This window comes from Aythya marila (assembly GCF_965140915.1).
Source record: "Aythya marila genome assembly, chromosome: 10".
In the NCBI taxonomy this organism is placed as follows: domain Eukaryota; kingdom Metazoa; phylum Chordata; class Aves; order Anseriformes; family Anatidae; genus Aythya; species Aythya marila.
The window spans coordinates 476,013-490,071 of record NC_139051.1 but is presented as its reverse complement, the minus strand read 5'-3'; the positions used below and the strand labels follow the sequence as shown (position 1 = coordinate 490,071).

At 38.9% G+C, this 14,059-nt stretch overlaps 1 protein-coding gene across 2 annotated transcripts in view; it reads left to right on the top strand.

The window, feature by feature from the left end:
- Positions 1 to 14,059, top strand: part of IFT122 (intraflagellar transport 122) — a 32,460-nt gene that overhangs the window by 17,591 nt on the left and 810 nt on the right. For both annotated transcript variants that reach the window (XM_082768067.1, XM_082768068.1), the window contains 11 exons: positions 2,258 to 2,424; positions 3,298 to 3,469; positions 4,594 to 4,696; positions 6,246 to 6,386; positions 7,387 to 7,484; positions 8,350 to 8,450; positions 10,177 to 10,342; positions 11,336 to 11,447; positions 11,885 to 12,013; positions 12,854 to 12,930; positions 13,600 to 13,764. In XM_082768067.1, the coding sequence (XP_082624193.1) occupies positions 2,258 to 2,424; positions 3,298 to 3,469; positions 4,594 to 4,696; positions 6,246 to 6,386; positions 7,387 to 7,484; positions 8,350 to 8,450; positions 10,177 to 10,342; positions 11,336 to 11,447; positions 11,885 to 12,013; positions 12,854 to 12,930; positions 13,600 to 13,764 (1,431 nt within the window). The remainder of the gene's footprint in view (positions 1 to 2,257; positions 2,425 to 3,297; positions 3,470 to 4,593; positions 4,697 to 6,245; positions 6,387 to 7,386; positions 7,485 to 8,349; positions 8,451 to 10,176; positions 10,343 to 11,335; positions 11,448 to 11,884; positions 12,014 to 12,853; positions 12,931 to 13,599; positions 13,765 to 14,059) is intronic.

The following is a 14,059-nucleotide window of genomic DNA, read 5'->3' as shown; positions in this document are numbered from 1 at the left end:
TTTCTTAACTCTGTCCCCAAGTAGAAATAAATTGAATACCGTTTTAACAAGTGATGTTTTTATATGGTGATAAGAAAGCATCATTTACCTTTTGTCTTCTATGGTGTTTTCATCTGAATATCACTGAGAACGTATGCAGTGTTCAGTGTTGTTCATCGCTTGTCAGAGCCTTATTCTGTCCAGTACTGGACAAAGACTTTACCATGACATGCATATAAACTGTTTTAGCATAGATTCCATGAATTATGCTACAGAGAGCTTTTTCTTCCAAGTGCTTAATATATAAATACTTTGGGACTTGGCTGATGTAAGTTGGACTGCTGCTATTTTTGGCTGATGAGTCTTCGTTAGCTTCAGTGTTTTGGCTCTTCTTGAACATAAAGTAATTCATGGATGAAAATTTTCCCATAAGCCTTCATTAGAATCTTTTAATTCTTGGCAGTAGTCACATTTATATTTAGTGGAGAGCAAAAGGTCTTGTGCCTCCTATCCTTGAGAGTAATTCAATGCAGAAGAAACTAAAGGTACTTATTAGCATTTGAAGGAAGCCGCTTGTGCAGGGAGTGCATGATGCATGGAAGAACATGGGAAACACCCTTGCTGCCAGGTATTTTTTCCAAGGAAAGATAGATGGAGGGGGGAGGAGGGGGTTAATGGTGCCAGAATTAAGCAAAGAGACCCTTTCAGAGTCTGATTTCTTGTGTTTGAGGTTAACTTTGATTAGTTCCAGCTAGAGAGACCAGACTAAAGGCAGAGGTCAGGAAGTCCTTTGATATGTGGTCATAGGCTCATTATCACAGTACCAGATCACAAATTACTGAGAACTCACAAAATAAAACCCTCTTTATACTTGAAGAAGCTGAGCTTTTGATTTTGGACTTAACTCTGATGACCTATGCTGGCAAACAGAAGTTGTATCAAAGATTGTTCAACTTGATTCCTTGTCTTCGGTTTTTCATGTTAGAAGATTATCACAACATCTGTATGGTTAGTCTCCTGAATCAGGGCTGTGTTGCAGTAGTTAAATGAACTTGACATAGGATTTTGTTTTGTGTTAAGAGCTGACATCTGGTTGTAGTTCTGTACCTGCTGACTATCTGCATCAGGGAAAGTGGTGAGCTGCGATACTGGAACAGTTCTGCTATGTGTGTTTTTTGTGTTGTGGGTCTTGTTTGTTTTTTAATCTGAAACAGAATTTAATAGAAACCTTGAGGATAAGGTATCTTTCCTATCTACATAGTTTTCCATTCCTGCTCTATTCTAATTTTTCATTTGGTAAAAGCTGTTTTAAAGGACAGTAGTCTGTTCTCTTAACAGCCAAAATTGCCTTTAATTGATCTTCCAGTTTTGAAGTACAATTTTTTTTTCCTGCTGCATGATGTCACAGATGTGAACCATATGGTGCCAGGGCTTTGGTATTGGCAGAAGCTGAACAAACTATTAAAAACAGTTTCAAAACGGTCATCATTGCAGCATCCAGACTTGCAGTTTGCCTTACTGTGCAGAAGTCCAGCCAGTAGCTGTAGCTCTCTTGAGCAGCTGTCATTCCATCCTTATAGAACTTCTTCGATATATGGTAGTACAATTATCAAGGGTATTTGCAGAAAATGAGATTTCAGTCTTTAATTGATTTGTGGGGCATCCTGATGCTTACGTATAATTTAAGTGGATGTACTGGTGTTACCTAAGCACAGGGTTGAGTCATCTTTGAGAATGAAAGAGCACTTTCTTAAAAGAAACTTAAAATTGGTATTTCTCTCTCTCTCTCTCTCTCTCTCTCTCTCTCTCCTTTTAAGATTAGTAGCATTTTGTTTTAGAAAGGTGTGTTCCTAGATGGCATGCAGAAATCTATGAAAAAAAAAAGACAAAACACAAAACTACAAAAGTAGTTTATATCTACTTAAACAGGTTCAACAGGGGAAACCTCCCAGCTTGATTCCTTGGAAAGCTACTGATAACCTCTGAGGCATCTTTGTCATTCTTCTCATAGCCCTCACAGAATCTCTCACTTTCATTTATCTGTTTTTTAATTTACCTGTGTAGAGGGGAGACATGCCATTGTTTCCTACCGAACATTGGTCTTTGATTAGTTGCTGAAAGCTGGATCAATTTCTGTTGCTCTGTATGCACTGTTTTTTTTTCTTAGAAGGCATAACAATATTAATCAAAAAAGCTCTTTTGTATTTTAGAATTCAGAATGTAACAGTGTTTGTGACCAGAAAGTAATGCCAACTTTTTTTGTACTGTGCTATTTCAGGATTTTCTCAGGTCTGGAGATCCCAAAGACACAAAGATGCTAATAAAAAAGCAAGCAGATTGGGCCAAGAATATCAATGAGCCAAAAGCAGCAGTGGAGATGTACCTTTCTGCAGGCGAGCACATGAAAGCCATAGAAATCAGCGGGGACCATGGCTGGGTTGATACGTAGGTTTTAATTCCATCTCTGAGTTACTGTATAACAGAAACTTGAGTGAATTCTGCATAACTTTAAAATAGGACAAAACCCGTTTGATACACTCAGTATGATATAAACAAAGGTGCATAAGCTGTATTTGAAGCACATCTACAATTTAATATGTTTCAAAAGTTGCATTAAATGTTCAGAGCATGGGGCATTATGCTATGAAAATAACTGTGTTACAATAATAAACAACGTGAATGGGTTCCTCTGTATTATGGGGCTGTCTTCTAAAATATGCATGCCTTAAACATTTCAGAGTAATCATCACAGCAGTGACTGTATTTGGTAGCCTATTTATGTTTTAAACTGTTGCAACTGAATTGGAGCACGGAATTGCTAGACATAAATTCTTGGGCAACTCTTGTCCTGGTCAAATCCTTCTTGATTCGCAGTAATTCATACTTGGGGTCTTCTGCTGACTTAACATAAAAACTTGGACAGGTGACTCCGCATTCCCTTGACTCAGTTTCCCTTGTGGCAAATGGAGTAATGTTTATTCATGAGTTTGGTTTTTTTTAGGTCAGAGTTAAGGAATCGTGTCCCATGTGACTTAGTCATGTAGGACCTACTGCTTCCCTCTGTCCATGACTGAGCAAACCCACTGAGGACAGTTTGTTGTGATACGGAATTGCGTGCATTAGTAAGGACTGTAGGAACAGGTTTTGAGCTTGTAAAAGATAAAAAGAATTTTAAACAGCTTTCAGTAAGCGTTCAAACAGCGGGTCATGTGATACTACTATTACAGTATTAAATAATAGCCGATTAACAGTGAAGTTCTTACAATAGTTAAATAGCAGCTGAACCTGGAATGTTTGCCATCTTTTTATGGTGTCTAGGTTAATAGAAGTTGCTCGGAAACTGGATAAAGCTGAGCGTGAGCCTTTGTTAAAATGTGCCTTCTATTTTAAGAAACTTGATAACCCTGGCTATGCAGCAGAAACATACATGAAGGTTGGTGACCTGAAAGCATTGGTCCATCTCTACGTGGAGACTCTTCGCTGGGAAGAAGTAAGCATGCTTTTGGTTCCTTTGTTCAAAACTGCTACTACTTATTATCTCTGGTTGAAGGAGGGAGATAAATGTCTGGTTCCTCCACCACTGGAGTGAAGGGGGAAGCAGGGAGGGTGAAGGCTTCCACAGAATGTGATTCTGAGTACTCAGGTTAATTTTGTATGCTCATTGCTCTTTCTTTGATTTTGTTTATGGGTGATTTTGGTGTTTTTTGGTGTAGTGTGTTTTTTTGTTTTCTTAAATGTCCTGGCTGAACATTTCTTGGTCTCATTTCTGAACACCTTTTTTGCCTGTTGAGGTATAGTTGCCCATTTCCTATGCAAATCCTTAAGATGCTTCTAGCCCATTAGAATAAATATAAATTATATCAGGGGAAATATCAGGGAAATTCTGTTTTGAGCTGCATTATTTTTATAACTTGGACATGTGTGAGTGAGAATACCATATGTATGACATAGATCTGATGAATGTATGCTGTGTGAACCCCACTTTATAAGCTAGATTTATGCTTACGTTTAGGTAAAGTTTTGCTGACTTCAGTGGGTTTTTCCATGGAAGCATGAGTCTGCCAGTATCGCATACTTCAAAGCTGGGGTTACCTTAGTTCTGTTCGTATTTCTTCAAATTGAGATTTTAATAGGTGTAACTTCAGGGTTTTCAAAGTGCCACTAGAACTGACACTTAACCCCCCCTGTAAATTATATAGGTGCTTTTGAAAATTGTATGCTTATTCTTCTGTTGACCAGTTAGTGAGCTTAGGAAACAAACCCTGTTTACAGTGTTGCTTCAGTCTCTTTAGAAGATACGTTCAGTAAAAAAATGAAAACATTTCATGTTTCATGCTGTGAAATTTACTGAATTTCCTAGATACACTTTCACGTTTCCCTAATTCATAATCCAGACTGCTGCTATGCTTAGTTTTTCTTTTGTTGGTGATTGCTTTTTATTTTAAAATACATTAGTTTCATACTGGAGAAAAGATGGATATAATCTGTATTATGTGTATGTATTTTCATTGTGAATTTACTGGGAAATAAAAGATTGATCCCGTGGAGTATGCTAAACCTTTTAACTGTTTAAATCATGCAGTATGCTAAAAATGAATTTATTATGTACCTCAGGCATTTGCTTTGAGTGAAAAGCATCCTGAATTCAAAGATGATGTCTATGTCCCTTATGCTCAGTGGCTAGCAGAGAATGATAGATTTGAAGAAGCCCAAAAAGGTAAGACTTGCAGACAGACCACTGGACACTCAAAATGTCCTCTGTACTTTTCCAACACCGAGTATGCAGTCTTTGCCCTTGAGGGTTTCTTATCAGTAAAATTCAAAACCAAATAGAAACCATGTTTTCAGACCAGTCTTAAAGAAAAGTAGCTGGAGGTCTCTATTAATTAGAAAATGTTATGGATCTGTCAGAAGCGATGGCATCCAAATATAGTTCCAGATTTTTCCATCTCATTGCATAGCTGAGATTGACACGTGGCTACAGGTATTTGGCATATAATCTGAACTGTTCTGATTAATATTTTCATCACAATAAGATTCAAAGTGTAGCAAGTACTTTGCAGGTCAGAGTGGAAAGACCTGTTTTTCCTTATGTTTAGATAATGTTGGCTTTGTACAAGGAAAATCTTCATGTTTCTTTAAGAATTTTCTAGATTTTTGTTAGGCTTATAAAATTACCTTTAAAGAGAACTGTCAACCTTCCATCGTGTGGACAGGCTTCAAAATTTTATTCGTAAATTGTTCCAGGGATAAGAAGAGATTTGAAGCAAGCTCCATGTGGAGCCAGCATGTTTTTAGTATACTTCCTTTTCTCAGGTGCAGCTCCATGTGACTGTTGCATCTGCTGTTTCCAGAGCCAGCTCGGATCTAAGAGTATAACTGCATTTGCATATAAGGGCCAAGCTAGTGAACATGCCAGACGTGAGCTGTCTGTACAAAACTAGTTTATATGTCTCAGCAGTAAACCTTTGAGCATCTGCTTTTAGGGCAGCTTAGTAGTTTGCACACAGAGCTCTGCACATACAGGTATATTGTCCACAGTTAGTTCCACAGAGGACTGCTGAAGTTTCTTGGCTGATACAAATTCCCCCAAATGGGGTGAGCTAGAGATCATTGTGTATGTATATATGAGAATTTGGTTATATCGAAACTACCTAAAGTCAGGAGGCAATTGTGCTATCTTTATTTATTTTTTTTCCTTTATTACCCTATATGAAGGCAGTGTTTGCCAAATGCATTTTTATCAAGTGAGAATTCAGGATCTAACTTTATACTGGTTTCTGAGGTTCAGTTAAAGAAATGCTTTTAATAAATGCTAGAATGATATAGTAAATGGTATAATCTTTAAAAAAAAAAAATATTCAGCATTGCAAACTAGAGCACTAACTTCAATTTATTGTAGTTTTGAATGCAAGTGTGATTTGTGGTGTTTAGAGTTTGCTTGTATACAAATCTAAAAGATCATTGTGGTTTTACTCTTTTCTATATTTAAATAAAAAAACAGAACACCCGGCATTGTACAATGTCTGTCAGCTCAAGAGCCCCTGAGACAGTGCAAAAGCCATAAAATACCTACAGATCCATCTCATGTTCCATTAGTGTTGCTGCTTTCAAGGAGAAAAATACGAGTGTATAATCCTTTTCATCCTCTCTGAGTAGATGATTTGATATTGGCTGAATAGGCTGCTCTTAATTTAAAAACATTAATTTCAGTTAATTGATATAATCACACTGTAAAATCCTCTTTGTTTTGGCCTTCTTCGTAGCATTCCACAAGGCTGGCAGGCAGAGTGAAGCTGTTAGAGTGCTGGAGCAGCTAACACACAATGCTGTGGTTGAAAGCCGATTTAATGATGCAGCCTATTATTATTGGATGCTTTCCATGCAGTGTTTAGATATAGCCCAAGGTAAGTAACTGAAAGGAAGTTCGTATTTGTTACCTTCTTGTGCATGTAAACAACTAGTGAATTGTGATAGAATTGCTGTAACTACTTCACTGTTGTTTTTTTCTTCTTTTGTGCTGTATGCAGCTCTGGCTTGTGCTATTTTTGTAGTCCCCTGTTTTTCCCATGTGCTTATTTAAAACAGATGAGCAAAACAACAACATCGGCATGTGTAGGCCTCGTTCTGAAATCTGGCTAGAATTGAAATAGTGTCTCCTGGGATCCTGTATCCTCACGTACCTTCCCTCAACACACTTCAGCTAGAGAACTGATTGGCAGGTTAAAGTACTAGTAACTAAAAGGTGGCCTTGGAGCATAAGATCTGCCTAGTACTTGAATGTGGGTGGGGGAGATACTTTACAAACTATTTTTGACAACAAATAAAAACCCGATTATTAGCTATCATCTCTTCTGCAGTGAGAGAGGGGCGGAGCCAGTGGTTAAGAGATGTAGCTTGGTAACGAATACAAAGATTGATAATGCTGTCTTATGCTTGGTGCTGTAAGTACATTTTTTAGTTCAGCCGTTGCTTGATAGTGCTGACATATTACCCCTGAGGTATTGTATGGGAATGCAAATTGTTCCACATTTTTAGTGGTGTATTTAATATCTGTGAAACAAATGTTTCAAAACTCATTTTACTTGTAAACTCTGAAGTTATGAATGAAGTTCCCAGTGATGCACAGCTACTATTTTCTGCCTTTAAGTCTGCCATAGGCTCTAGCTGTGTTAAAACTATTGCTTTATCTGTTGTGTTTTACCATGCTTTTTTAAAGCAGAAACTTGCTCACAAGAACAGCAAGTCTATTTAACCTGTGTTTTGCACAAGTAGATGGGACACACCTGGACTGGCATGCACTTCTTTTGGAAATGCTGGCACTAGTATCATAATACATCGTTTTCTCCCCACTGAGTCTCATAAACTCATCTTGGAGACTTAGACTAATGCCTTTACATCCCACAGAGAATGAACAACAGAAGACTGAAATGTTACAGAAGTTTCATCACTTCCAGCATTTGGCAGAAGTTTACCATGTCTATCACTATATTCAAAGATACACGGTAAGGTATTTACCTTAGAAGTTGTGTATTTATGCTTTATGAGCATTTTTCTTTTAGGAGTCCAGAAATAACTAGAGGTATTTAATGACTTACCAATGATACTGTATAGTAATTTATTTCTTTGCCTTCCGTTGTACTGCACAAGAACTTCTGTTGTCTTAGTTCCTAAAAGCTGCAGTGCAATTTTAGCAGATCTGTGTTTGTCTCAATGTGGGCAGAGGATATGACAACGGTTGAATTTCCTCCCCCAGTCCTTTTTTTGCTAGCTGTATTGACTTGGTTCCAGTGACTGGGTCTCTAGTCCTGCGCTGGCTGTGGTAGGCTCTTTAATCATGGAAAACAGTTCTGAACAGAAGGCAACGAGCTTAAAGATTCCCACAGTGTGGTACTTGTATCAGTAATGATATTTATAAATTACTCCAGAATGATAGACAGTCTTGAGGAGGGAGCTCCCTCTGCTTCCAGCAGTTACAGTAATGTTACCACCACTGTTGGTGAAAATATCTTCTGTAAAACATTTGAGAACCCTCGATCCATGCCCTTACGCAAAAGAAGACTCTCTGCAGTTGAGGTCTGTGCTGGTCAGACTACTTCAGCCCGTGAATGGTGGAGACTTCACACCAATAGTGATTGGTATGTCCTGTTTTTAGATAGCCTGTTAAAGATTGGATCTCTTTTTGTCTTTCTGTGTGTAGCAGGCATGAACATTGGTGTTACACATGTAAAACCTACTTGGTATATTCTGTCAGCACCTCTTTTTGCAACTGTATGCAAGAGACACAGTACTTGAGATGCCTGGTGTTGTGATGCTTAGTGATTGTTAGTTTGCCAGCTTAGAAATGTCTGTTTATTTTTAATACTGCAGGAGGAGCCTTTCAGTTTCCACTTGCCCGAAACACTCTTCAATATTTCCAGGTTTCTGCTTCACAGCTTAACAAAGGAGACTCCTTTGGGGATCTCAAAAGTGTATCCTTCCAATACAGCACAGAATCTAGAGGCTGAAATGCATGAAAAGAATAATTGAAGCTGACCCACAATGCAGAGATCCACTTTAGGGTATGTTCAGTTTCAGCTGTTGGTTACAGTTAATGGAAATTGACTTGTGTCCCTAAGGAAATAATCAGCACCTTCAAACCACTGTGTTTAACTGCACTACCTTCCCCCTCCAGTCTTTGGGAGCTGTAAAAATCAACCAACATGTAATTCTCAGCCACCCACCCAGTCTGATGCATCGCCTTTGTCAGGGAAGCAAGTTCTAGGATACTAGTCATTGAAACAGGATGTTGGCTCTGAATCTTGACAGTGTTGCTGCAAGGAGACTGAACTGAGACAGGAGGTGGTGGAGGGAGGGGAGAAACAGGCGCTTTTGCTTCGTATGAGGCTGGTATAGCTGTGTAGTGTCTATCAAGATAACATTTGCACAGCTTTGTTAGTGCATATTGCATCTTTTGGAAATACTTCTTAAAAGGCCTGTGTGAACACTGTAGAAATGCACCTGTCTGTAAAAAATAACAAAAAGGGTCAGCAGTTGCCTTAGGGAAAGCGTGACATTCTTGGTTTTGCTTCCATTGTGGCTCTGGGTGGGATGTTTGCTTTCCTTTTTAGTAACTTCCTCACTTACAAAGGAATGATCTTTCAAAAAGTCTTTCCTAACATTCCTTGTGCCCATTAGGATTGGTAGCTTTCTAAACAGCAGTTATTGTTACATGCTAATGAAAGAGACACCCCTTGGTCACTGCCACAGCATGTGCTGAATTCTTTCCAGTAAGATGATGTACATTTAGTAGGTGGCAGTGCATTGCTGGTGTTCATAGCTGTCTGTCTCTCCATATATGTAAAATTTGGATGGGAAAATCCATTCACTCCAAAACTAACTTCAAAATGGAGTCAGAAAATTTAACCCAAGCAATATTAATGTAGGGTTGTTGTGGTTTGACCCACCTGGCAGCCACGCACCTCACAGCCGTTTGCTCACCCTCCCTCTCTGGGATGGGGGAGAGAGTCAGAAAGAAATGAAAGTCTGTGGGTTGAGATAAAGACAGTTTATTAGGACAGAAAAGAAAGGAAAATAATAATAATGCTAACAGTACTACTACTAAGAACGTGCACAAACAAGTGACGCCCAATGCAGTTGCTCACCACCCGCTGACCGATGCCCAGTCTATCCCCAAGCAGCCGCCCCCCACCCGGCTAGCCCCCCCTATTTATTGTTCAGCATGACCCCAGATGGGATGGAACACCCCTGTGGCCAGTTTGGGTCAGCTCTCCTGGGTCTGTCCCCTCCTGCTGGCAGGACAGAGCGAGAAGCTGAGACGTCCTTGGCTTGGTGTAAGCACTGCTCTGCAACAATTAAAACATCGGGGTGGTATCAGCACTCTTCCCATCCTAAGCCAAAACACAGCACCCTACCAGCTGCTAGCAGGAAAAGTAATTCTGTCCTAGCCAAACCAGGACAAGGGGCAGTTCCTTACCTCACTGAAAATTGCCCCCAGCCACTTTGATAGTCCTTTCAGATTTGTTTATTTAAATGGAGTTGAGTATATAATTCTGTGTATATATATATGTATTTTGTTAAGGCCTATTTGAACTGCTGTTGTAGAATATGCCTCATTGCACGCTTTCTGTGACTGGAAAAAGCACTGTAGTTTTTACTAAATGCCATATGTATTTTTATTCCTTAATTTAATTGTAGTAATACATTATTTGCCCTGGCAAAACAGAGTAAAGCTCTTGGTGCATATAAACTGGCTCGTCATGCCTATGACAAGTTACAGGGACTGCAGATTCCAGCTAGGTTCCAGAAATCAATTGAGTTGGGCAGCCTGACAATCCGATCCAAGCCATTTCATGACAGTGAAGTAAGTTGCATTGTTTCCTTTTAATCATTAATAAGTAGTCTAATCCAAGAATCTGAGTTGCCTTATACATAAAAGTCTGAAATACATTCTGCTAGGTCTGTGGTATAATTATATTTCCACTGGAAGCAGTCCTTTTATTGTTATTCTTCAGGTCAGGCTTCCATTTGCTCCTGAGAACAAACTAAAATCAGTTCTTTCTTGATAGGCAGCTTCTGTCCTCCCTCTCCTGTCTTGTGTCTACCTTCTTCTCTGCCTATTAATTCCTTCGAGCCTTTTTCTCTCTGATCCACGTGCAATTACACCATGGTCTTTATGACTTTCTGCAGCTGGAGGTCACTTTCATTTGTCCCAACTCCTAGCACTCCTTCCCTCCTCCCCCTATCCCTTCAATGACCTTCCTTCCTTAAGTCTTATTTTATCACCTTTTCTTCTTTAGCTGAAGCCTGAATTTCTGCAGTGCTCTATAAAGCCACGTCTCATGGAGTACTCACTAAAAATAAATTGTATTGTGCACTGAACAAGCACCTGGCTACCTGAAATAATAGAAACACAGTCTTAAGAACTGCCTAAAATAACTGTGCTCTTGAAAAGAAGAGAAATGAATTAATTGGAAAACTTGAATTTGACCAAACCTGCAAAGAAAAAAAATTCTCAGTAAAAAAAAAAAAAATCTCAGTAAACTTCCCTTCAACTTCTTTTAGTACTATGTATTTGATTCAAAATTTTGCTTCTGTTACTGTGAAGGCAAGGTGAAAATATCATTGTTGGAATGGTGAAGACAGCTATTTTTTAATGTGAAAGCGTGCTGTTTTATTAAAAAAGAAAAGCGTTTTCAGATGTTTAAGGGTCTGATTTCACAGCAATATTTCTTCTGATTAGGGCTGATATAATATCAGTGGTGTAAACCTAAGGAACCCCTGTTTAATTGAAACCAAAGTGTACCAGATATGCTGGCCTGTTTATGATTACTGTGCTCTGTATGTGTCTTTGCAGGAGCTTGTACCCTTGTGTTACAGGTGCTCTACCAACAACCCTTTGCTAAATAACTTGGGGAATGTCTGCATTAATTGCAGACAACCTTTCGTCTTCTCCGCGTCCTCCTATGGTGCGTTGGAATATCATACTTTGTTGTTCTTTTCATGTTGATAAATGTTAAACTGAACAGAATACATTAGCACTTGCTGTGTTCCCTTTGCTATGTTACCTGGACAAGCAAATCTTCCCTTTCAGTGTTGTTACATTTGCCTAAGTGGCTGCTTCTTGTCCCAGGCATAGTTGGATGTCACTGCAGGACGGCAGCAGCAAAGCATTGCTTTATTATGAAACAAGTGTATGAAGTGTTCAGTGAACACAGATGTCATCCTTTGAGAAGCTGAGGCATTTTTTTTTGTTTGGTTGCTTTTGTTTTGCTTTGTTTTCTCCTTCATGAGAACGTGTGGGGAGAAGGCAGAGGATGTTCACTTCTTAAAGGGCAAAGTATTTTCTAGAAGGCCTTTTCTGAGCTCTTGTAGGTCATGCTCCTTGTTTTTCACACCCCTTTAGAAGTGCTGCATCTGGTTGAGTTCTATTTGGAAGACGGCATCACAGATGAAGAAGCTGTAGCTCTCATTGATCTTGAAGCTCCAAGATTGAATAAGAGAGAGAATAAATGGCAAGAGATGATGAGTGACAGTATCCTGTTGATCAAATACTGTTTCCAGTCCCTTTCTTAGGAATAAATAAGCAATTTTGATTTTTTTATAGGTTTCATTTTTTTTGTCATACGACTGATGCAAGTATGATTTTGTTTCCTTTTCAAGTTAGTATAACAAACAGTGATATATTAGTTTAATACGTTTATAAAGATTTCTCATCACAAAACCTTGTTTCTAATTATCTGAAATACTTCATTTTAACAGTGGAATGCCATGCTGTACCTATTCTGTTGTAACTGCTTTCAGTAAAGAGTGGGGAGAACCTGAAGTGTGCTACTCACTTCCAGTAACAGCTTGCTTTAGAGGCTGCTTTCTTCTAAAGCAAGGGAAACCAGCAAGCATGGACTTTCTTCATAACCATTCCTGTTGGAATCTCTTTTGTAATGTTTTGGCACCCAGAGCTCCCAGTTGCTGTGGGGGCCATATAATGCTAGGTGCAGAGTAATGCATAAGAAAACATAATCTCTGATTATAACTACTTAAACGTAATTTAAAGAGTTGGCTTCACTTGCTTTTTGCAATGTCAGATGTGGACAGACAGGAAATGAGGCAGAGCTGATGTCATATTTGGTTGTAGTCAGTTTTGCTGGTCTACAGCTGCTGCAAGTGTAAAGTTCCCTAGTTACTGTACTCAGAGTAACCCCTTCTCTAGTACTTTCTGTAATAACCTAGGCACTGTAGAATACCTTAACCCTCTGGAGCAACAAGAATACCAGTCCTGCTAGAATGGTTTTTATATTTATTCTGTGAGTGCTAGCTACAGTGAGAACAGCCAATTTTATAGAAACTCTGGTTCTTCCTTAAGAAATGTCTTTAGATGCACAGAGTTTGAGGCTTGATGACAATGCAGACATTATTGAAGATGATCCCTTTACAGCAAAACTGAGCTTTGAGGTAAGAGCCTTACCAGTGCCTTCCCATGGCTTCTTTCTTGCTACCAATAAAAATCAATAGAAAATCTTGACTTGCAGCTCATGCTGCTCTGCTAGTGTGAATGTGTTATGTAGACTACTACAAGAGAGATACAGATCAGGGGGCTGAGAGAGATGGAACTAGGGAGGGAAAGGGGTTTACCAGATAATAACTCCTCTCTTAAAAAAAAAAAAAAAAAAAAAAAATTAAAAAAAAAGAGTTTGCTGGGAAAATCATAAAAAACAAACAAACAAAACCCCAAGGTATATAAAAAGATCTTAAAGTAAATGTTCCTGGAATTTGGTATTTGGTTTTATCATCATGCAGTGGGGTTGTCTTCTGTGGGTATTACTATAAAACAGTCATTACTGTGAGGTTTTAATACGTGCCTGTGGGCATGGGTATTCTTTACAAAGAGTTGTGTTAACATCTATAATAGAAACTCACTGAGAAGAAGATAAAGATGTAGCTGGACGCTGTTGTCACTGGAAACGTTGATAAAACTGCCAGTGAGTTTGGTGGGATCAGGCTCAGGCCAATTGTATATTGTCGTTTCCTGCTGAATTGTACTTTGCATTTTACAAGATCTTATTAATCCTCAGAGGACTTTGCAGTTGGTAACAATTTCTTTCTAAATCTGCTCACCTGCAGCAAGGAGGCTCAGAATTTGTTCCAGTGGTTGTGAATCGTGCTGTTCTCCAGTCACTGAGTCGGAGGGACGTTCTGATTAAACGCTGGCCAAAGCCATTGCGATGGCAGTACTACCGTTCCCTGCTACCAGATGCCTCCATTACCATGTGTCCATCGTGTTTTCAGGTAGTGTTTTCATAGAAAGGTTTAAGAAAATACTGAGAAATTATCTGAAGCAATTCAAATCATTGATAACTTTATACTGTAAGATATATTCAGTAAATTCCTGAATGATGTAGAGACAGAGAAGCAATGAAACAATAAGCACTGTGATGCACAGAGGAACAGCTGTCTTCTGAAAACCTTGATGTAGCTGAGTTTGGGAAGAAAACTTTGAGAAGCTGCACTGACAGTAATAATAGTCAGAACCTGTGGAGCAAACCTCAGCTGAACAACAAATGCTGATTTGTTCTTATTCCTT